Here is a 25,571-nt window from a genome sequence, read left to right on the forward strand (position 1 = left end):
GCTGCTGCTGGGAAGAAGCTGGATGCATTGCTTGGAAGCAGAAAGTACAGGGTCTGGAGAAGGACCAGAAGAAGGCTGGAGGTCCCCTGCAGCTGCAGGAGAGGTGCAAGGGCCACATTAAATGGCCTGGAGGGCCGGATTCGGCCCGCAGGTCTTGTGTTTGACACCTGTGCTGTAGAGCATGCATCAGCAGAGTAATACAAGCCCTCCCAAGCATCTTTCCCTCCAGATACCAAAGAACAGAAAAAGATCATGTGACCACACAACAGTGCTGCAAGAATAAGGGTTTTATGTACAGTATATTATTTACACTATATTGTCAAAAGTATTGGGACACCTGCCTTTACACACACATGAACTTTCATGGTATCCCAGTCTTAGTCTGTAGGGTTCAATATTGAATTGGCCCACCCTTTGCAGCTTCAACTCTACTGAGAAGGCTGTCCACAAGGTTTAGGAGTGTATCTATGGGAATGTTTGACCATTTATCCAAAAGCGCATTTGTGAGGTCAGGCACTGATGTCGACAAGAAGGTCTGGCTCACAGTCTCTGCTCTAATTCATTCCAAAAGGTGTTCTATCGGGTTGAGGTTAGGTCTCGGTGCAGGCCAGTGAAGTTCCTCCACCCCAAACTCACTCATCCATGTCTTTATGGACCTTGCTTTGTGTACTGGTCCAAATCATTTGGAGGAGGGGGGATTATGGTGTGGGATGGTTTTTCAGGGGTTGGGCTTGGCCCCTTAGTTCCAGTGAAGATAACTCTTAAAGCATCAGCATACCAAAATGAAAACAAATGCAGCCATCACATCTAAGGATACATAACCTGCAATATAATATTTTTTTATTTTTGGGTTTAATTAATTAAAGAGGTTGTAAACCCCTGAAAAAAATCCCCCCCCCCCCGAAAAAAAACTGCAAGACAAAGGTGTAATGAGCTAGCTCATTATGAAATACTTACCCTAAAATTAAGCTTTTGCAGCGGTCCCCACACACCGTTGTTATGGCTGAAATCTTTCCAGGAGCTTCTTCTGAGTTTTCGGGCTCCGGTGCTGTGCCAACTTCCCTACACTATGATCCTTGCTAGAAGATAATTGGGATAAAATCTTAGGAACAAAGAACACGGAGGAAAAATGGGTATGCTTTAAGAGCATATTAAATAAGGGCATTAGCCAGTGCATCCCAATGGGAAATCTATCTGGCTTAACGTTAATTTGAAAATGCATATAAATGCAAAAGAGAAGGCCTTCAGAAAAAAAAGGCTGAGGGATCATCATCAGCATTCCAACTTTACAAAGAATGCAACAAGAAATGTAACGGTGCAATCAGGGCAGCTAAGATAGAACACGAAAGGCACATAGTGGAGGAGAGTAAAAGAAATTCCAAGAAAGTACATAAATAGTAAGAAAGGGAGGTCAGATCATATTGGTCCCATAAAGAATGATGAAGGGAATCTGGTTACTAAGGATGGAGAGATGGTGAAGATATTGAATTTATTCTTCTCCTCAGTCTTCACGAGGGAATCGGGGGGCTTCAGTAACCAAAACTGCAATGTGTATCCTCATGACATGTCACAGGATGCACCCTCATGGCTAACAGAGGACAGAATTAGAAATAGAATTGAAAAACGTAAAATTAATGAGTCACCGGCACCAGAAGGCTTGCACCCAAGGGTCCTTAAGGAACCCAGTCAAGTAATTGCCAGATCATTGGGCCAGATCCTCAAAAGGGATACGCCGGCGTATCTACTGATACGCCGTCGTATACCTGTTTCTAACTATGGAACTGATCCACAGAATCAGTTTCTAATAGTTAGGCAGAAGATCCGACATGTGTAAGGGACTTACACTGCCGGATCTTAGGATGCAGTACCGCATCCGCCGCTGGGGGCATTTCGAGTCGAAATGCCGCTTCGGGTATGCAAATTAGCACTTACGGAGATCCACGAAGCTTTTACGCTTCGTTTTTTCTCCGTAAGTATTAGTTTGAAATCGTAAAATTAGGGCTGCTTTTACAAGGCCTAAACTGTTTAGGCCTTGTAAAAGTAGACCCTTCTATCCCGCGTCGCCGTCTTTTTTTTTCAAATTTTTTTTTTTCCGCCGCAACTCGTATTTTTTTTTTTACGCCCGTCGCGATTCTCAAAACCCGACGCAACGTAAAACCGCGCTAAGCACGTCGGGAAAATGACGTTGTGAGCATGCGCAGTACGGCCGGCGCGGGAGCGCGCCTAATTTAAATGGGACTCGCCCCATTTGAATAGGAACGCCTTGCGCCGGCCGGATTTAAGTTACACAGCCGAAAATTTCTAGGTAAGTGCTTTGTGGATCGGGCACTTAGGTAGAAATTTTCCGGCCGTGTAACTTAAATAGAAAAAGTTACGTTGCGCTGGGTTTTTGTGGATCTGGCCCCAAGTTCCTAATTTTTACAAACAATCTACTGACTGGAATGGTACCAGCTGATTGGAGAAAAGCCAATGTAGCACCAATATTTAATATATATATATATATATATATATATATATATATATATATATATATATATACATAATATATACATCCCTGGAAATCACAGACCAGTTAGCCTAACATCAATTGTATGCAAGCTCTTGGAGGGAATGATAAGGGACTATATACAAGATTTTAGTAATGACAACGGTATCATTAGCAGTAATCAGCATGGATTCATGAAGAATCGTTCTTGCCAAACCAATCTATTAACCTTCTATGAGGAGGTGAGCTGCTATTTAGCTAAAGGAAGGCCCATAGATGTGGTGTATCTAGATTTTGCAAAAGCATTTGATATAGTTCCCCATAAACGTTTACCGTACAAAGTAAGGTCCATTGGCATGGACCATAGGGTGAGTACATGGATTGAAAACTGGCTACAGGGACGAGTTCAGAGGGTAGGAATACATGGGGAGTACTCAGAATGGTCTGGGGTTGAAGGTGGGGTCCCCCAGGGTTCTGTCCTGGGCTCATTTCTATTTTGATTTTTTCATAAACAACCAGCTCAATCTCTGTATTTGCGGATGATACTAAGCTAAGCAAGGCAATAACTTCTCTGCAGGATGTGGAAACTTTGCAAGAAGATCTGAACAAATTAATGGGGTAGGCAACTACATGGAAAATTAGGTTAAATGTAGAAAAATATAAAATAATTCATTTGGGGTGCAAAAACATGAATGTAATCCACTCACTAGGGGGAGATCATCCAGGTGAATCTAGGATGGAAAAGGACCAGGGGGTCCTAGCAGATGACAGGCTCAGCAATGGCATGCAATGCCAAGCTGCTGCAAGCATATCAAACAGAATACTGGCATGCATTAAAAAGGGGATTAACTCCAGAGATAAAACAATAATTCTCCCACTCTACAAGACTCTGGTCCAGCCGCACCTGGAGTATGCTGTCCAGTTCTGGGCAACAGTCCTCAGGAAGAATGTGCTGGAACTGGAGAGAGTCCAGAGAAGGACAAAAAAGTAATAAAGGGACTGGAGGACCTTAGTTATGAGGAAAAGTTACGAGCACTGAACTTATTAGCTCTGGAGCAAAGACGCTTGAGAGGGGATATAATTTCACTGTACAAATAATGTACTGGTGACCCCACAATAGGGATACAGCTTTTCCGTACAGGGAATTTAATAAGACACACAGCCATTCATTAAATTAGAAGAAAAGCAGTTTAACCTTAAACTGCATAGAGGGTTCTTTACTGTAAAGCTGGAGGAAAAGCTTAAAGCTTAAAGCCTCGTACTCGCAATCAAATTTTCCAACAACAAAATTTGTGATGGCAGGGTTTTGGCAGATAATTCAATCGTTTGTACGCTCCATTGGACAATTGTTGTCGGAATTTCCAACAACAAATGTAGTTTGTAGTCCAAAGTAAAAACATGCATGCTCCGAACCAATGCAAACCATAGCACATCATTAGCAGAAGTTGCCCAAAGGGTGGGGCTAAAGAGCTGAAAAAACATGTAGTTTCGTGTATGTTGGCTGAAAAAGTTCTGCCTTCTATATGCATACCAAGTTCACGGCCAACGCCCTTCGCACAAAATTCCACGGATTTGTCCGATGGAAATTCAATCTTGTGTACGAGGCTTAAGAGCGGTTAGGATGTGGAATTCTCTTCCACAGGCAGTGGTTTCAGCGGGGAACATCGATAATTTCAAAAAACTATTAGATAGGCAACTGAACCACCACAACATACAGGGATATACAATGTAAGACTGACATAAAATCACAAACTTAGGTTGGACTTGATGGACTTGTGTCTTTTTTAAACCTTGCCTACTATGTATCTATGTAAAATCCGGCAGGTGCATAGTCCACTCCAGCACCACTCTAGATCAGGCCCTAAGGCAATGGTTCCTCCCTTTGATCTCCACTGCTCTCTCTAGTAATAACATGGAAGTCAGCAAGAGGAAGAGGTCAACACTTCTGGATTGTTGGTCTCCCAACAGACTTTATGGGATCATTCTGGAGCAGAGCAGCAACTAACACCGCAAGCAGTAGGTAAGGTAAGTATGTACACTGTTATTCTTTTAATTTATCTTGCCTGGGTAACATTACAGTACCAACCGGGTCATTTGTTCATGCCTGTTTAGACATTCATCCCAAAATTATGGAAAAAAATCATATTTCCCAATTTCAGGTCCCCTTCATGTACTTCCAGATAACACGACCTTGAGAACTTTACAGCATTATCATGTGTAATTATAATATATAACCCCAAGATGATAAATCATATTATATTTGAGCAGACCACCAGTCATCAAAGTGATGAAGGGCTATTAAATCTAGTGTAAGTATTTTAGGAATTTCTGTGTGGGTTGTTTGACATTTCTGGGTATCACACTGTGCAGATGTTGTTAGTTTATGAATGGAGGTCAACGTGTTTATTGGAGGAATGTTATGAAATACAAAGAGCCATGTCAAGTGCTACAAGATCAATGTACTGATATCTTACATTGGTTATAACGCGAACAAGCAAAAGAATAAATAAATTAAAATAATATTCAAATGGAAATGTGATTTTGCGTAACAAAGCCATGACTTCTGGGCACGCTTTTTGACTGGAAACAAATGTATTTATCAAATTATCAAAATATTGTTTGTTGGCACTAATGCCGCGTACACACGATCATTTTTCGGCATGAAAAAAACAACGTTTTTAAAAACGTCATTTAAAATGATCGTGTGTGGGCTTTACATCGTTTTTCGGCTTCTGAACATGATGCATTTTTTCACGTCATTTTTTAAAATGTAATTTTTAATGTTGTTAATGTTGTTAAAAATGATCGTGTGGGCAAAAACGACGTTTTAAACCCACGCATGCCCAGAACCAAGTTATGAGACGGAAGTTATGAGACGGGAGCGCTCGTTCAGGTGAAAACTACCATTCATAATGGAGTAAGCACATTCATCACGCTGTAACAGACAAAAAAGCGCAAATCGTCTTTTACTAACAAGGAATCAGCTAAAAGCAGCCCAAAGGCGAATAGAACTTCCCCTTTAGAGTGCCATCGTACGTGTTGTATGTCACCGCGGTTTGTTCATCATTTTTCAAAAACGATGGTGTGTGGGCAACGTCGTTTTTAATGATGAAGTTGGAAAAACTTCGTTTTTTGGACATGCTGAAAAACTTCGTTTTTTTTTCATGCCGAAAAACGATCGTGTGTACGCGGCATAATTCATGACATGCCATACCATCTTTGCTTACGGCAAACGATAATGCTGACTGTATAGGAATTCCATTCTCATTTTCTTACTGTGAGAAAGTTCAATCTCTGTAATGTATTTTCAGCTGCATCAGTGATTTATATGGAAATGGAAAGTTAAATCAATGCCAGGACACATGGGAGCATTGGTATAACAGTCAATGTCTTGCGTGCTTTGTACCACATTAAACAAGGTTATTTGGCAACTCAGTTGTGATTACAAGAAAAAACATACAGCATAAACTCTAAAAGGATGATAAAATGTTTCCTGAACACAAGCATCTTGTATCAGGATACAAATATAGTCTTTGGCTTGTAGGGTTTGCTGTAAGGTATTATAATGATAAAAGTCAAGCTACTCATTGGGGTTGATTTACTAAAAAGGATAATGTTCTCTTACCCTAGGTGAAACTTTGACCACTCAAATCATCCAACCATGTGCAGACATGATTTTGTTTCCCAACTAAGTGAGCAATAACTTTGTAAAATGGACATTTTGTAATCTTTTTGGTTAGGTTTAGACATGTGGCATGGATACGTCTCCCTCCTGCCACCTGTTTCAATCTTGTAAATGCTACACCACCAAATGTTTCTGATTTAACTCATTCATTAATGAGTTAATTGTGCCCGCTGATTGACACAGGGGGTGATTGGGGGACGGTGGGGGGGTAGAAATGTGACTCAACCACTTGTTTTTGCTGCTCCCCAAACTGCAAGTATAAATGAGCCCTTAGTGAGTTCACCCACATATTTTATTACCAGCAGAAGGTATATTCAGTTGCTGGTAGTGAAAAAGATATGTAAAAGAGAATAATAATAACTAGATGAAAGTTCAAAACGAATATTAGAAAGTATTATTTTACTGAAAAGGTAGTTGATGATTGGAATAAACTACCAACAGAGGTAGTGAGACAGTCAACGGTAAATGGCTTCAAACATGCTTGGGAATAAACATACATCTATAATCAGACAACAAGGTTAATAAAAAAAACACAAAAAATAAAAAATAGGCAGACTCGATGGACTACTCAGTCTTTTTCTGTTGTCACTTTTCTATGTTTCTAGAACATACTACAATTACAAAGTAAATACTTTCTTCTCTGAACTAAAGGACCATCAAAAAACGACTTCAGCACTCCAGACATACAGTAGTCATCTTCCCTTTAGCTGCTAGCCTTACTCAGCACCACGCTACCTGTTCTCCCGATGGTGCCTGATATCACACTTAGCCACCTATCTCCATAATCATATGTCCCGATACATAGACCTTCTCCTCTCTGCCATCTCTTTCTCTTTCACTCTCACCGTATTTTATCATTATTACTCTGTTTCCTTTTTCTTTCCTCTGTGATCAGCTCCTTCTTTACCCCTCTCTGCTTTCTAGTGTTCCATGGTCAGCTGCCATTGTTCCCTCCCATTCACCCCTGCCATGATTGGCTTCCATTCTGCCTCCTCTATACCAATGTAGCCCATAACCAGATGTCATTATGCATTCTCTAAAACCCATCCCCCAACCAGGTCCTAGTACAACACTGGTTCTGCATCCTCTTTCTTTCCACATTGTCCAGCTTAGCCCCTGCTTTGCCTCTTTTTCCTATGGTCTATGATTAGCTCTCACCACCGATTATACCCCCTCAGCCCCACAATTACCTTACACTCTGTCTCCCCCATGAATAGTTGGGATGAGATGGCACACCAGATTATAAAATCTTGCCCGATTAGCCAGTAATGCATACCAGTATGTTATGACCAAAAACCACTAAACGTAAATTAACATATTTATGAATGGACACAAACTTTCTAGTATAAAATAAATGTCATTACAAAACAAAAAAAGATACTTAATTGTGCTGTGTACATATACAAGTGATTCATTTCTGAGAATTTACCACACATATCTTTCAATTAAAATTTCTGATCTCTTTTTTTATCCACATTGTAATGGTTTGTTTGACTGAAACATTCTTCTCATTGCTCAGAACATATTCTCACAAGCTGTTGTTAATTTTGAATTTATAAGGGCATTACATTAGCAGGCTCTGTTGCAATGCTTATCACGGCGAGGAAAACAGCATGAAATCTAATAATTAAAACCATAAAAAAACAAGTTTTCCAAATAATTAATTGTATCGCTAGCTTAAAAGTGTCTGCCACTAATAGAAAAAAAATAGACATTGCTTTTAAGATTAAAGAGATCCTTTACATAGGGGTATTTAAAATGTCTCCAGTGTTTATGAACAATGTTATTAAATTGTGTAAATGTGCTACCTTTCCTGAACAACGCAGAGGTATAAGTTATCAGCTTTACTAAACTGTTGTTGCTTTATCTACAGCACATTTATCTAAGAGCACAAGTTGCATTGGACATATAGAAGCCATTTGATGTCATGCATTTTGCCATAGGAGTCATGATGGTTGGGTGCAAGGGTGTTTGGGGGACTTTATGTGCCCATTCAACAGGATAACATGTCTGTCTTTATTGCATACTCGAAACGGGTAGCGTACAGCTACACTTATTCCCAGGAATCTTTATCAGTGCCTTTGTAAAATCCACTGTTTATAATGCTACTAGCTTAGAGAACCAGTTGTGGGTAAATTAGTTAATTGAATTATTTTCCATTCAACCCCACCCTTTGCCCTTAGCAGTCATTACATAACTTATGTACCAATACTTCTATTTGAGGTACAAGGGATTCCAATAGGCAACTTTACCAAATAAAATAAAAAATTATAAGCATTAAGTAAAATGTGTTATTATATTCAATACATTTGTGTCTATTAGGATTGCAGAGATAATCCTGGTGCTAATCCTGGTGTTGAAAGCTTGATCACATGAATAAACAATGTTATGTATGCCAATCCTACAAAATACTTGATTCGTTTTCTATAGTGTAACCATCATGTTTATATGTAAGACCCCTTTTTGACTATTGGCAGTAGATCTGGGACTTGTTCTGTGGGGCATTGCTGTGGAATGCCACTGATTTACTGTCTGCTTTGCACCACAATATCTGTACAGTTTCAGAGACATTTGGGTCGATTTACTAAAGGCAAATAAACTATTCACTTTGCAAGAGATGTTGCACGTTGCAAGGTACTTTTCCCCAGAGTTTGGCGAATGAGGTGAAGCTCTGCTAACATCCATCATCCAATCATGTGAACTCAAATATGCTGTGATTTTTTATTTCCCTTGCATGTGGTTGGGAATACTATACAAAATAAAACTTCTGGGGTAAGTTCCCTTGCAAAGTAAACAGCCTATATAAATCAATAAATTAACCCCCAAAAATAATGGCTCCTGGTGTCAAAGCAGTACAGTGAATATACTACTTCTCCCAGCTAAATGTCTGCTCTCTCCAGCAAAGGAAGATAGACTAATATAATATACAGTAAACACTTTGTACTTAAACAATATATTTTTAAATATACATTTTGATAGAGCTAGGGTTAAGGTTGGGCTAGGATTAGGGATAGGTTTAGGATTTCTAGTTGCCTTCACAGTGTGCATTAGATTTAAAGCATAACTCAAAGGATTTTGAATTACTAAACCTGGAGGGTGCAAAATCTAATGCAGCTGTGCATTCATTCAAAATGGTAGCCAATCAGCTCCTAAATCTGCACCAGATTTTGCACTCTCGAGTTTTAGTAAGCGTCCTTTCACACGGACTCCGCTTTGCTCAGCGGGGATATGCTCCGCGGGGATCCCTGCTGAGCAGGCAGATGATAGGTCCGTCACTGCTCACTGTGCAGAACGGAGACGGACAGAGTCTTGTTTTCCCCTATGGGGAAATCGGGTGAAAATGAACCGCTGGACCAGATAGCGGGGGATGTCAACGGACATGTCACCGATGACATCTGGTACTCTATAGGGGTGAATGGAGTGTCTCCAATCAGGTCCACCTGAAAAACTGACAGGCGGACCTGATTGTACCGCCCTTGTGAAAGGACCCTAAATCAACCCCAAATTTGCACTAATTCCACCAAATCCCCTTACATAATGGCACTATGTTGACATTTACCATATAGGTATGCAACCTGTTACTTCAGTCATTCATACATGCATATAAAACACTGCACTGAACAAAGTATTTAGTCTGTGCTAGACATTACACCTGTATTTGAAATAACTAATGCGCAAAAGAGTCGATTTACTTACTATATGAAGAGATTGTACAACGCTGATAGTTTTAGTTTTTGTTTTAATTCTCCTGAAACAGCAAGCTACTTACACAAATCGAGTGCAAGTTACTTACACAAATCTGGTGTTTCTTAAATCAGATTTCAAAAGGCAGCTATGGGATACATATGGCTCAACTTCCAGAAAATTCATAGATAAAACGGTTACATTTTTAAAAATTGCTTTTACCCCAGTAGCACGTTATTTCCAGGGATGTCACATATCCTCCTAGGAAGGTTAATCACTTGTGTCTGAAAATAATCACATTTCCGTTTTAATTTTCCTGGAGGGATTTTAAATTTCACATCCGCAGTGGCTGAGTCATCTGAGTATTTTTTTTATTTTGAGAGTCTCACTATCATTTTGTACGTTGGCGGTGTTTTAAAATTTCATTAGGGAACACTTCTGGTAGAAAAGAATGTTCTCACAAATATCAAACCCAGGACAGATGTACTATGGCCCTTGGAGCTCCCATCGCCTGCTGACAGAAAACATCTGTTGGATGCTTTGTGAACGCTTGAGAAACCACCCAGACAATACTACAAAACAATGGTTTTGGCAGCACTTCTTTCTCAGTCTGTTGTTGACATTACTTCATCAAAACAGGTGTGCAAAAGTACTAGTGAGCTCTTGTGAAATTCGAATCAAATGTTGCTACGTTTTGTATATCACAATAATTCTATTATCGTCTTTTCCCAACTTATTAGCCATACACATCCATTACACATTAGGGCTTTGTCATTGAAAAAATTGACAGCGCTATAATAGTTAACATACTCTGGTATTCAGTGGACAAATTTAATACACGTAGATGTAATTGGATTTAATAGGTTAGTAAGTACTACTCATCAAATACAGTATATCATTACAGCACGTGGGCCATATTCAGAAACAAGATACGATGGCGTATCTCCTGATACGCCATCGTATCTCTGAGTGCGGGCCGTCGTATCTATGCGCCTGATTCAGAGAATCAGTTACGCACAGATATCCCTAAGATCCGACTGGTATAAGTGTCTTACACCGTCGTATCTTAGGCTGCATAATCACGCTGGCCGCTAGGTGGTGCTTCCGTATAGTTACGCGAGGAATATGCAAATTAGGTTTATACGCCGATTCAGAAACGTACGTCCCGCCCGTGCATTTTTTTACGTCGTTTACGTTAGGCTTTTTTCGGCATATAGTTACCCCTGCTATATGAGGCGTAGCTAATGTTAAGTATGGCCGTCGTTCCCGCGCCGAGTTTTGACATTTTTACATCGTTTGCGTAAGTCGTTCGCGAATAGAACTGGACATCATTTACGTTCACGTCGATTCCAATACGTCCTTGCGGCGTACTTTGGAGCAATGCACACTGGGATATTTTATGGACGGCGCATGCGCCGTTCAAAAAAAACGTCAAATACGCGGGGTCAAGTAAAATTTTAATAAAACACGCCCCAACATCTCCATTTGAATTAGGCGGGCTTACGCCGCAACACATACGTTACGCCGCCGTAACTAAGGGCACAAGTTCTTTCTGCATACGGAACTTGCGCCCAAAGTTACAGCGGCGTAACGTATCGGAGATACGTTATGCCCGCAGAAAGATGCGATCATCTTTCTGAATCCGGCCCCGTATGTTTAGCCTCTCCCTTGTATACCTATTTCAAATAGGTATACCTATCCATATACCTATATACTATTATTAGTAGTAGTAGTATTCAGGATTTATATAGTTAAACAGAAAAAACGTAACCTAAATGGGTGTAAGAAAATTGCAGCGCTAATTAATATAATAATAAATGTATAAACAATAATATAAACTCAATAACAGCACGTGACAAGTGATATAAAGTCCATAAAAATTTGAAGAACAAATTCGATGAGAAAATTCCTTATTCTGTGAATCTTCCACCTCACCACAGTGCTGTGATAACTCCCCTCTGAAAAACGCACTCACCAGACGGATTTGCCTTTCACTCTCGTGTTAGGCTAAATCACTTGTGTATGATCCCACAAACGGGCAAACGAATCTCAGCTGGACCACCCTCAATGATATACATGAAAACAAAAGAAGTGCTCCAATAGTGTAAAATTGTACCATCAGTTTAATTCAAAATCACAGCAACACTTCATTCATTAAACTCACATGTAAAAAATGTACATAGTGCCAACGGTTTGTGCACCCCTTTACAACATGAGGACAGGCAACACAGTTACAATACAATTCAATACAGGAGGAATCAGAGGGCCATGACATCAGGCCTCGTACACACGACCGGTTTCCTCAGCAGAATCCATCAAGAAACTTGCTGGGAGATATTTTTTTGCAGAGGAAACCGGTCGTGTGTACATTTTTGTTTAGGGGAACTGACGAGAAACTCGACAAGCCAAAAAGAGAGCAAGTTCTCTATTTCCTTGACGGGAATGGAGAAACTTGCCTTGTTGAGTTCCTCGACAGCCTAAAAAGGAACTTGACGAGGAAAACGATGTGTTTCGCCCGTCGAGTTCCTCGGTCGTGTGTACGAGGCTTTAGAGCTGATTGCCCAAGGTCTCGAACATCCACCAGCTCTGTGATGTCGTCATGGAGGAGTGGAAGAGGACTCCAGTGGCAACCTGTGAAGCTCTGGTGAACGCCATGCCCAAGAGGGTTAAGACAGTGCTGGAAGTTAATGGAGGCCACACAAAATATTGACACTTTGGGCCCAATTTGGACATTTTCACTTAGGGGTGTACTCACCTTTATTGCCAGCGGTTTAGACATTAATGGTTGTGTGTTGAGTTATTTTGAGGGGACAGCAAATTTACACTGTTATACAAGCTGTACACTCTTTACTTTACATTTTAGCAAAGTGTAATTTCTTTAGTGTTGTCACATGAAGAGGTATAATAAGATATTTACAAAAATGTGAGGGGTGTACTCACTTCTGTGAGATACTGTATAAATGTATTATATTGCCACCCACCTAACTAGAGGATTGGATTGGTCCTGACGAAAACCCCTTGAACAATGGGTGCCACTTGAACAAGAAGCCTCACCTATTCCACTAGAGACATTCCTTTGGTTCCCCAACCTTCCTATATCTGAATCACATAAACATCCTACTAAAGAGATGGCCTGGAAATTGTCCTACACGGCCATTAGGTCCCAGGGGATACCCATTCCCCTCAACCTTTTTTCCTATCCTGGGTATTTCCAATGTTTTACTGGGATTACAGGACAAAGTGTTCATCCATATTAGGCACAAAACTAAAACAAATGGTGTGTGTGAAGCACTTTCTACATCGCTCCAACTGGCTATCTTCTACGCAACTCACAACGGACACATTGTTCCCCCTATTGGGTACCCTGCAAATATTGCAGCTCATGCATTTTTTGTGCTCATTACTTTTAATTATTTTTTTTACATATGTTGATTTCATTTGAACAGGAATGACAGGCTGACGGTGGTCTCAGTGGGGAGCATCGATAGTTTCAAAAAACTATTAGATAAGCACCTGAACGACCACAACATACAGGGATATACAATGTAATACTGACATATAATCACATACATAGGTTGGACTTGATGGACTTTTTTCAACCTCACCTATTATGTAACTATTTTATTTGCATGTGTATTTTTGGCACCCAACGTAACATTTCTCAATATTGGATCTATATGCCATGTAGCTGCCCAACCACCAAATTTTATCAACGTCTTCCTGTAACGATGCTACATCTTGTGCCAAATATATTTTCATGCATAATTTGGTATCATCAGCAAACACTGAAATTGAGCTGACAGCCAAAGACTGCCTTGGATTTTTCATTTCCAACGAAGACATGGGGGTAGATTCAGATAGATTAGCGGATCTTTAGATCCACGTAATCTATCTGATTATTATTATCTGATTTATTCAGAAAGCACTTACCTCAAAACTTGCGGCAGCGTATCGTAAATCCCCCGGCAGAATTCAAATTCCGTGGCTAGGGGGAGTGTACTATTTAAATCAGGTGCGTCCCCGCGCCGATTTAACTGCGCATGCGCGGCCGGCTAAATTTCCCAGCGTGCATTGCTCCAAATGACGTAGTCATTGGTTTTGGCGTGAGCGTAACTTGCGTCCGGCCGTATTCTAAATCGACTTACGCAAACGACGTAAAAATTTAAAACTCGGCGCGGGAACGACGGCCATACTTAACATAGGATACCCCTCACATAGCAGGGGTAACTATACGCCGGAAAAAGCCGAACGCAAGCGACGTAAAAAAAAGCGACAGGCGGGCGTTCGTTTCTGAATCGGCGGAACTCCTCATTTGCATATTCGTCGCGTACAAAAAACGAAACGCCACCTAGCGGCCAGCGGGAGATTGCAGCCTAAGACCCGACGGTGTAAGTCACTTACACCTGTCGGATCTTAGGGAGATCTATGCGGAACCTGATTCTATGAATCAGCCGCATAGATCCGACTGTCGCAACTCAGAGATACGACGGCGTATCAGGAGATACGCCGTCGTATCTCTATCTGAATCTGGGCCATGGTATCTTCTGAAGGGAGGGTTGGAAAAGTGAAACAGTCATGACCTCTATCTCATCCAATCAGAAGAAAACCTTGTTTTCATTGAAAAAAATGCAAAGCATTCTGTGAATGGTGGGTATGTCACATGAGCGACCTGTTTACACTATGCAGCCACTGTAGACACAGGACCCGTTAAACTAAGGTGATCACTGTAGTAGTGGTGACTACAACCGCGATTCTTTGCCTCCACAGCAGGCAATAATATGCAATAAAAGACATATCTGGACTTCTGCATTAGGTGCTTTAGAAACAATGTCAAAGTGTACATAAAGTTGTTTCTGGCTGTTACTACGCCCTTACCTACACTTGAGTGATTTGAAGCATGTTTCCAGAAACGCTTCAACACTTGCCACCCAGATTTCCATGTTATTCTATTGTGTCTGAATGACATGCTGTTGCTTAGCACTCAGAAGAAGTACAGGAGCCTCTTTGGGGCATGATCACACATTATGTACCTGTAGCCTTCAATGGAAGCACCTGAAAAATGACTGAAAAGCATGCGTAATGCTCTTTTTTTTTTTATTATTCCTAATAACCAAAGGTATTGGGACACCTGCCTTTACACGCACATGAACTTTAATGGCATCTCAGTCTTTGTCCATAGGGTTCAATATTGAGTTGGCCCACCCTTTGCAGCTATAACAGCTTCAATTCTTCTGGGAAGGTTGTCCACAAGGTTTGATCATTCTTCCAGAAGCACGTTCGTGAGGTCAGACACTGATGTTGGATGAGAAGGCCTGGTTTGCAGTCTCCTCTCTAATTCATCTCAAAAGGTGTTCTATCGGGTTGAGGTGCAGGCCATTCAAGTTCCTCCACCCCAAACTCACTTATCCATGTCTTTTTGGACCTTTCTTTGTGCACTGCTCCAAATCATTTGGTGGAGGGGGAAATTATGGTGTGGGGTTGTTTTTCAGAGGTTAGGCTTGGCCCCTTTGTTCCAGTGATGGAAACTCTTAAGGCATCAGCATACCAAGACATGTTGGACAATTTCATGCTCCCAACTTTGTGGGAACAGTTTGGGGATGACCCCTTCCTGTTCCAACATGACTGTGCACCAGTGCACAAAGCAAGGTCCATAAAAACATGGAGGAGCGAGTTTGGGGTGAAGGAACTTGACTGGCCTTTACAGAGTCTTGACCTCAACCTGATAGAACACCTTTGAGATGAACTAGAGTTGAGACCGCAAGCCAGGCCTTATGGTCCATATTGGTGCCTGACCTCACAAATGCGCTTCTGGAAGAATGGTCAAACCTTGTGGACAGCCGTCTCAGAAGAGTTGAAGCTGTTATAGCTGCAAAGAGTGGGCCAACTCAATATTGAACCCTATGGATGAAGACTGAGACCTCGTACACACGACCGAGGAACTCGATGGGCGAAACACATCGTTTTGCTCGTCGAGTTCCTTGTTAGGCTGTTGAGAAACTCGACGAACCAATTTTCTCTATTCCCGTCAAGGAAATAGAGAACATGCTCTCTTTTTGGCTCGTCGAGTTTCTCGACAGTTTCCTCTACGAAAATGTACACACGACCGGTTTCCTCGGCAAAAAAATATCTCCCAGCAAGTTTCTTGCTGGTTTTTGCCGAGAAACTTGGTCGTGTGTACGAGGCCTGAGATGCCATTAAAGTTGATGTGCGTGTAAAGGCAGGTGTCCCAATATCTTTGGTAATATAATGTATATGATCATGGAAAACATTATATTTTACAGCATAAAAGTGGACCAAAAAAGTAAAAATTTTACTTCACAGCAGGTTATGAAGTCAGCTTGGTCTTGGGGGAAACAGATGATGAATTTGACTGAGGCTCTTTAAATATGAACAGGATACTAGGTCAGGCCTCAAAATAAACTATTACTGAACAAAATCAGCCTGTATCAGCCTGTCACCACTCTATTATGTTTCTATGTATCCCATTTTCAGTCTCTAACAAGCTTGTAATCTTATCTAGAGGGGTTTATTTTTGCTGACATTTTTAGCAGGACTGATTGAAGACTGGGAGTAGTCATAATCACATACATTTCCGTTTAAGTAATGACTTTAGTGACTCTTCAGGCTCCCTAAAGATGGATACAAAATGCTATCCAATTGAAACGTGCATGTTAATAAGTGAAAGACTTAGGTCAGTACAAATTGACTGCATGTGATGTGTGTAGTATGTATGACCATACCGTTTAATATTAACCTCTCCTAATGGAAATATGGGAAGTACTGAGACAATTAGAGACTTAGATGTCCCCCTGACATCTGACACTTGCTGGAATGTCAACTGTCAAACCATCAGGTTTCAAGTGACTTCCCACCCCAACACTCCTGCTAAAATAAAGACACATAACTTTAAGCTCAATAACGTGGGAATAAGAAACCTTCAAAGATCAGCTTTCATAATTATAATAATTATAGAAGAGCCACAGCCATAAACCTAATGAATGGTTAAATTACATATAGGTTTACCTACCAAAAATGTTGTATTTTTTTTCAGCCACTCTTGTGATTTAGACAATTTTGCCACATTATGAATGACTTGTATAGTGCTACACATGCGAACTAAATCGCCTCTGGGTGCTTTTTCCAGCCAGTGTCTGCTTAGCTGGTGCGGTCATTTTATCCCGAAGGATCTCGACACGCTTGGGACACACAGTCATACACACAGATATACATATACTGGGCCAATTTGGACAAGATCCAACTTACCTACCAGCATGTCTTTGGAGTGTGGGAGGAAACCGGAGTACCCAGAGGAAACCCACGCAGGCACAGGGAGAACATGCAAACTCCAGGCATTTTACCCCAATGGATCTCGACACGCTTGGGACACACAGTCATACACACAGATATACATATACTGGGCCAATTTGGACAAGATCCAACTTACCTACCAGCATGTCTTTGAAGTGTGGGAGGAAACCGGAGTACCCAGAGGAAACCCACGCAGGCACAGGGAGAACATGCAAACTCCAGGCATTTTACCCCGAAGGATCTCGACACGCTTGGGACACACAGTCATACACACAGATATACATATACTGGGCCAATTTGGACAAAATCCAATTTACCTACCAGCATGTCTTTGGAGTGTGGGAGGAAACCGGAGTACCCGGAGGAAACCTACACAGGCACAGGGAGAACATGCAAACTCCAGGCAGATGGTGTCGTGGTCGGGATTCGAACCAGCGACCCTTTTGCTGCTAGGTGAAAGTGCTACTCACTACACAACTGTGCTTATATAGTCAGGAAGACCATTCTACCATTGCTGTTTTAGCTTTAATGGTTCCTAAATCACTTCCCTACTGATTGGATGGAGGATATCATGCTGATTCACTGCCCAGCGGGATAACTGGAAAGGTGACATAGGAAGCCACATTGTTGAACAAGTGTGCACCTGCCTGGCTGTTTAGTGTGGTAGATGCATGGAAATCAAGACCGGATATGCAGAATACTAACTATTCAGAGTCCTGCAAAAGCCAAGTCAGTACTTTAAAAGTATTATGTTATCATAAAGAGTAGACACATGGTTGTTTAGCTAGAAAAGGATGGAAAAACGACCTTGGGAAAAATGACAGATGAAACATGGCAGTGTATATTGTAACTTGTACAGTCCGTATCAGTATCTCCACAGCAATGCCTAACGCAATTATATATAATATATAGAGCTTATAGGACACCAGCTTAAAGGGGTTGTAAAGGTTTTTTTATTTTCTAAATAGGCTCCTTTAAGCTAGTGCATTGTTGGCTCACTTACCTTTTCCTTCAATTTCCCTTCTAAATGTTTTTTTTCTTTGTCTGAATTTCTCACTTCCTGTTCCTCCTCAGTAAGCTTGCCCCCATCCTCCGAGCCGTTCTGGCTGGGGGTTAGTCAGCGTGCTCGCCTCCTCCCTTGGGACTACATCCCTGCGGGAAAGCAGTGTCTCCCCATAGGGATGTAGTCCCAAGGGAGGGGGCGAACCCGCTGACTAACCCCCAGCCAGAACAGCTTAGATGATGGGGGCAAGTTTACTGAGGAGAAACAGGAAGTGAGAAATTCAGACAAAGAAAAAAACATTTAGAAGGGAAATTGAAGGAAAATACACAGTAATGCGATGCTTTCTCCCTGGTGTGGAGAAAGCCTCTTAAGGGGGGAGGGGGCGAGCAGGAGTGTCAGGACGCCCACTAACACACAGCTCCTTTCTCTATCTGCAAAGTAGAGAGTGTCCTGACTTGGCTGCTCGCCCCCTCCCCCCTCAAGAGTCTTTCTCCACACCAGGGAGAAAGCCTCGAATTACTGTGTGTAGTTACAGACAGAAGAACAGGAAGTGAGGATTTCTCCGAAGAAATAAGGACATTTAAAAGCAAAATGGAAGGATGAGGTAAGAGAAGGAGGACTGCACTAAGGTAAAGGAAGCTATTTAGGGAAAAAAACATTTTCCCTAAACCCCTTTAAGTTCACATAAGGCTTAAGTCATTACTTTGCATTTGTGAATTAAAGATGTTTTTCACAGGCATCAGAAAGAGTCATATCATAGCTTTCCATTGACTGGAATAAAGGCATTTGGCAAGATTTTCAAATTAAATTGCCTGCCAAATGTTGAAAGTAAGATCAAAATGAACACAGAGCTATGCAAATGCACGATGTGTAGTTAAACATTTGCTATCCATGTAAAGAACAGGCATTGCTTTTGCAAAGTGCTTGGAGACCTCTAGCAAATGCCTGCTCTTCATGCCCATGTGAACAAGGCCAAAGGTTAACTGTCCTTTCTTTTTACAACTTACATTCTCAACTTCCTATTAAATCTTTAAGTATAAATACAGGCCCGTATTCACAAAGGAGTTACGACGGTGTATCTCCAGATACGCCATCGTAACTCCGAATGCGGGCCGTCGCAACTCGACGCCTGATTCATAGAATCAGGTACGCCTCACAGTTGCCTAGATACGAGCGGCGTAAGTCTCCTACGCCGTCGTATCTTAGGGTGCATATTTACGCTGGCCGCTAGGTGGCGCTTCCGTAGATTTCCGCTTAGGATCCGCTTCCTGATTGGCCGGGAGGAAAAGCAGGAAGACATTAGCAAATAATAATTCGCTAATGTCACACAAATTGATGGGCTTCTGGCTCTAATCAAGTGCTTAAAAAAAAAACACATAGAAATCCATACATCCAGTGCCCTGCATGGAGATTAGGGTCTGGGAGCATGGATTAGGGGGTAAAAGCCCCTGCACGCCTAATGGACGGGCTGCCACTGGACAGCAGCATTGTCAGTCTGGGGGGAAGATAGTGTTAGTCCTGCTAAATCACTTCAGGTTGGCCTCTTTTGCAGGTTTAACTATGTAAATCATAAAAAATAAGTGACTATTCTGTTTAAAATAGAGTAATTACACAATCTGCAGATGGCCTAAATATTTAGGCCCAGATTCACAAAGGAGATACGACGGAGTATCTCAGATACTCCGTCGTATCTCTCAGAGTATCTATGCGACTGATTCATAGAATCAGTTACGCATAGATATCCCTAAGATCCGACAGGTGTAATTGTTTTACACTGTCGGATCTTAGGATGCAGTACCGCGGCCGCCGCTGGGGGGAGTTTGCGTCGTAAACCAGCGTTGGGTATGCAAATTAGGAGTTACGGCGATCCACGACGGTTTTTCGCGTTCGCTACGTCGCTGCTAGTCTAGTTTCCCGTCACAAATTTAGTCGTCGTTTTGGGTGCCCTAACTTTACACAGCACACGTATGTGTTGTATAAAGTATGGCCGTCGTTCCCGCGTCGAAATTTAAAAATTCACGTCGTTTGCGTAAGACGTCCGGGAATACGGAAGTACGCTACGCACGTCGCCGTTCGAAAAAATGACGTCAGTTTGCGCAAAGCACGGCGGGAATTTCAGAACGGAGCATGCGCAGTAGGTCCGGCGCGGGAGCGCGCCTAATTTAAATGGCACACGCCCCTTTGAAATACGCGGGCTTACGCCGGAGGCCGCCAGCGTAGGTTTTCATTGCAAGTGCTTTGTGAATCAGGCACTTGCGATGAAAACTTGCAGCGGTGTAACGTATCTACGATACGTTACGCCGCCGCACTTCTACGTGAATCTGGCCCTTACTGCTGCTCATGGGCTCTGGGTTTTAGCAAAATGGCAGGAGGCTTGTGGATCATCCGTGCTATTTCCATCTTCCTTTGAGTGGCTGTTGGGCTTTCAATGATAGCTACATCTATGTTTTGGAGTGTGTTTAACTCTGCTGCCTTTTTGGCATGTTAAATCGGAGGCTTCGAATCACCTCATTATTGCAAGCGGTACATATTTTGCTACGTTTTTGATAGACTTATTATCATCAACTATATATCTTTTCCGTCACAAGGCTTGTGAATGCATGAATATAGCAGCATTTAACCCTTGGACTGCTAACTCTCTATGAGTACTGACCTTTTGGCATTTTTGCTTATATTCTAATTCTCTATCAAACTTTAAAAGGCTTTATGAAGAAGCGCTGATTATAGCGCGAAACATGTCAGGCCACAGCGTTGTACCTACCATCTCCCAGACATCAAGTCTTTGGTTCTCCAAATCCGGCCAGAATATATATAACATGTAATCGGTCGGAGGCTATACCTCAGCTAAATGTTTCTTTAATTATGCTTACCTATTCTATGATTGCTTACAATTTCCTGGTGGTCTTGAGTGACCAATACAATGCTGTTTAAATTGTTTGCTGTACTGCTCCTAATGAACTGAGATTTTTATATGTATATTATTTTTGTAATAAACCTTTTTAGAAAAAATCCCCCTTTTTTCTCTCGACTATTATCTGTACCAGAGTTTAGTGCCCTAAAAGTCCATGACCCGCCCTTAAGTCATTTCCTTATTTGAATCGATTCAGGACGTGGCACACATAATACCCCTGTGTATCCACATGCTCACTACATGTGAGGATACATGTAAAATCCCCTCTTTTCTGAAATACATTCAAAATAGATTAGGAAGAATACATTATCATAAATGTATCTTCTCTAGTTATAACAATTCTTAGTTATGCATGTGCTTTAGTTACATGGTTAACGTGGACTTATGCCTGTCTGAAAGACATAATCTTTTCAAATGTTGCAATAGTATAGCCAAATATCACAGAAATGTATTGCGACTTTTGAAAGTATAAGTACAAGTCTTAAACATGGTCAGAACATTTTTAACAATACATTTGTAGTAGAGAGTATTTCATAAATGTTTATGTAGAGCAGGGGTCTCCAAACTGCGGCCCGAGGGCTAGAAGTGGCCCTTCGCTAGCTTCTATCAGGCCCTTGGGGCACTATTCCTTCCACTGTCACCATCAATGGGGCACTCTTTCTTCCACTGATACCAATGATGGTATACTATTCCTACTACTAATAGGGGCACTACCCCTCCTATTGACCACCAATCTTGAGGCCATATTTATTCTCACTGATGCTAAAAAAAAATGCCCCTGCTGGCCACAATCCGTCTCTCCTAAAGTCTAAAGGACAATAAACTGGCCCTTTGTTTAAAAAGTTTGAAGACCACTGATGTAGAGGATCAAAGTGCTGCTTCAACCACATATAATGAAGGTTATTTCATCAGCAAGACACTCAGCTAACATGCGTTAGCATTTCATTTGTTTTGTTTGCCATATACAATATAGTATATTTACTGTATTTTTTACATATTATTACTGTATTTATTGGCGTATAACACTCACTTTTTTACCCTGAAAATAGAGGATAAACTGTGCCCGCGTGTTATATGCAGGGGGCTGTGGAAAGTTTTTTCCCTGAAACTTCCCTCCTAAAGTTGGGGTGCGTGTTATACGCCTGTGCGTGTTATACGCCGATAAATACGGTAGTTATTGAGGGTTAAACAACATACAAACATATTATTATCAGCTGCTTGTTAATAAATCTGCAAATTACTGGGGGGGAAAAAGATGTTTGGAGATTTGAAAGATACAATCCCTGATTATAATTCTGGTTTCCTATCTGGAAAGGCACAGCCTTACTATTGTTTCATTTCTGTGAGTTTCTGGTTAAAAATAGTTAAAAGAAAAACTCTCTTGACCCTCTATTTCCTACAGTCATTTTACATTCTGCAATATGACAAATAGTTCTTAAATAATAGTTATATTTTGTTATAACAGTTAGGTTTGACTAATAATGGCAAGCAACATCTGAAGTCAATCTGCTCCAAATATACAAATACATGAATATGTATAAAGCTCAACTAAAAAAAAAAAAATATTTTTAAATACTTGATTAGCATGAGGAAGGGTTAGAACCTCTGCCAGTCTTTAGTCTGTGATGGTACTAGGGAGATTTTCGATCATTTCCTATTTGAAGTATCGAACAGGAAAATAAAAAAAAATGTTTCTTTAGGAACAAACATCGACAAAACAATATTTTTATTACAGTGAGGAAGGGTTAAATCTTACTTCAGGTTTACAGTAGGAATAAGAGAGCCCTGCTCTTAGAGTCATGTATTATATATTATGGATAATGCAAAAGTCATTGTTGTAGAAGGACACTCCAAGATGTGTGGGGACAGAGCTGAAACTATTTTGGGGAGATACTAATGCTGCAGTTCCCAAAAGTATATGAAGCCAGCAGGTGAGAAAGAGCACCAGACGCCACCTAAAACTCCATCCTTTTGGGGACTGACTCTTGAAGCTGTAGATTGCATGCATTAGAACAGGGGTCTCCAAACTTTCTAAACAAAGGGCCAGTTTTCTGTCTGAAAACTGCCCCTTTGTTTAGAAAGTTTGGAGACCCCTGTTCTAATGCATGCAATCTACAGCTTTAAGAGTCAGTACCCCAAAGAATGGAGTTTTAGGGGGGACGGACAGTGCCAAGTGCGAGTAGAAAATGCCAGAGTGTCAGTGGGAGTAGACAACTTAGTAGGTTTTGTGGTCAGTGGAAGTAAATAAATTATACCCATGGTCAGTGGGAGAAAAGATAGTGCCCCATCATTGGTATTAGTTGGACGAATTATGTGCCATTATTAGTATCAGAGAGAGAAAAAGTGCCTTATCATTGGTGTCAGTAGGAAGAATAGTGTCCCACTCTTGGTGTCAGTGGACAGAAAAGTGCCTAATGTTTGGTGTCACTGGGAGGTATAGTGCCTCATTTTCAGTGCCAGATAGAGGCACACCAAGGGCTACATGTGGCCCGTGGGCTACTGTTTGGAGACCACTGCATTAGAAGAGATTCATAGCAATAAATACTGGTCTGAATTGTTCCTGACGGTAATGTTACTTAATGTTACTTTAAGTACAAATTATACTGTGTCATGGTTTCTTTTATAATTATACAATAAGTTGGAAAAGCTTTGTCTTGAGTTGGTTTGTGGTTGAATGGAAGAAAATGATACTGAATGTTTTCTAAAGTTGTGAACTACAGATGTTTCCCTAAGAAGTCTAAAGCTTTAGTATAGCTTTAGCACATTCGTAAGCCATGGTTAGCTGAGGGCACCGCCTGGTGGGGAAAAATAGAACTGTCAAAACGACAGAATTTTTTTACTTCCCATTTTATAAGCCTGACTGTAAATGAAAACTTGTTTTATACCTTTAACCATTGTAGATAATACAAGTGTGAGTGTAAGATTGTAATCAAGGAATATTTTAAAAATACATGAAGACAAACGTATATTTATGCTATAGAAAAACTGCTTTTTATTATCAGTGATTTGGTGATTTTGACTTCCTGTTGAAGGAATAGTCTACACAGTTTGCGACCAATAAGGTGATGTAGATTATGAGTCTTGAGAAGGCTTCTGTTGAAAACTGGATCCTTAGAAATCAGTGCTGGATCAAACTCATCAATTGGAGTATCTTGGACATTTATTTATACTGAGCAGGTTTACCTTGCAGGCATTGCTGTGTTCAAAAGTGTTCATTGTACATGAGCAAGCTTTGACTACAGCAAGCACTCATACTCCTCATCATACCTCTGCTGGGGAATTAATGTTGTAATGATAATATACTAATAAGAAAAACATGATTTTTTGAAATTAGTTTCCTGTTGATTCTATTATTTTCAAAAATTCATAAATATAATTTTAGTTATTTTTTTAAGCATTTTATTGTTAAATTCCGTTTCTTTACAGCTTACTTCCCAATTTACACAAATATGAAGGGGTATATTAAAAAAAAATTGTAAGATTTTTGCATTATTTCATTTTATGATATGTTTTAACATTAGTACCTTCATTATTTTGTTTCTGATATGCTACTACATAAAATCTAAAATGAGAATTATAGATATAGTACATTGCAGATAAAATACCAGTGCAAACATACAACATTGGTGCAATGGGTGAACATTATAGATACAAGTAGACACAAATTAATCTGTTCAGAAGTTAGTCTTTAATCATGACATGTAGCAGAGATTATAACTAACTTCACAGAGTTCACTATGGCTTTTTAACAAAAGCTACATTAACTTTAAACCCAAGATGCTAAACAAATTACTGTAGGTCTGACTAGGTGTTAGACAAGAATAAAAGTAAAATTAAAAATGTTGTTTACTAGCATTTGTAGGGTACAAATTTCTGCAAAATTATGTTTGCACGTGCACTAATTAAAATGTTATCTTTTTCTTTAGGGACAACCTGGGCAACTTGGTGGACAAGGTCCCCAAGGGCCACAAGGAATCATTGGAATAGCAGGCTTACAAGGACGTAAAGGAGACAAAGGTGAAAGAGGTCATCCAGGTATTTCTGGACCGACAGGAGATAAGGTACATATGCAGATGTATTTATTTAGTATAAAAGCATGTTTTCATTAAAGGTTACATCCTTAACCTTAGGTTGATGGTAATCATGAGTATATCCTTTTTTACACAGGGTCAAAGTGGTGTCACAGGTTTTTCAGGAGCCAATGGTGTGCCTGTAAGTATGGCAATGCTACACACCTGACAAAAATGCATGCAAGCTAAAGAATGTAGCCTGTCAAAGTATGTGACATTTTTGTCTTAAAAAAAATATGGATTCCTTATCTGATAAAATATATATTGTTGTGTTTCTGTATTAGGAGGATAAACATAGAGGGCTCATTCATACTTGGATTCATTGCCTTGCACTTTGCTACTTTTTCCATTGTAGAGTACGGCCCAGATTCACAAAGCACTTACGCCGCCGTATAACACGTTACGCCGACGTAAGTGCCGATGTG

The 25,571-nt window shown here is 40.7% G+C and overlaps 1 protein-coding gene across 1 annotated transcript in view; it reads left to right on the plus strand.

Annotated features, from left to right (window-relative positions):
• COL4A2 (collagen type IV alpha 2 chain) overlaps positions 1–25,571 on the plus strand; it is a 273,847-nt gene that overhangs the window by 146,895 nt on the left and 101,381 nt on the right. The window contains exons 5-6 of the mRNA XM_040336208.1: positions 25,003–25,137; positions 25,244–25,288. Coding sequence (XP_040192142.1) covers positions 25,003–25,137; positions 25,244–25,288 — 180 coding nt within the window. The remainder of the gene's footprint in view (positions 1–25,002; positions 25,138–25,243; positions 25,289–25,571) is intronic.

Source organism: Rana temporaria, chromosome 2 (genome assembly GCF_905171775.1).
Source record: "Rana temporaria chromosome 2, aRanTem1.1, whole genome shotgun sequence".
Lineage (NCBI taxonomy): Eukaryota > Metazoa > Chordata > Amphibia > Anura > Ranidae > Rana > Rana temporaria.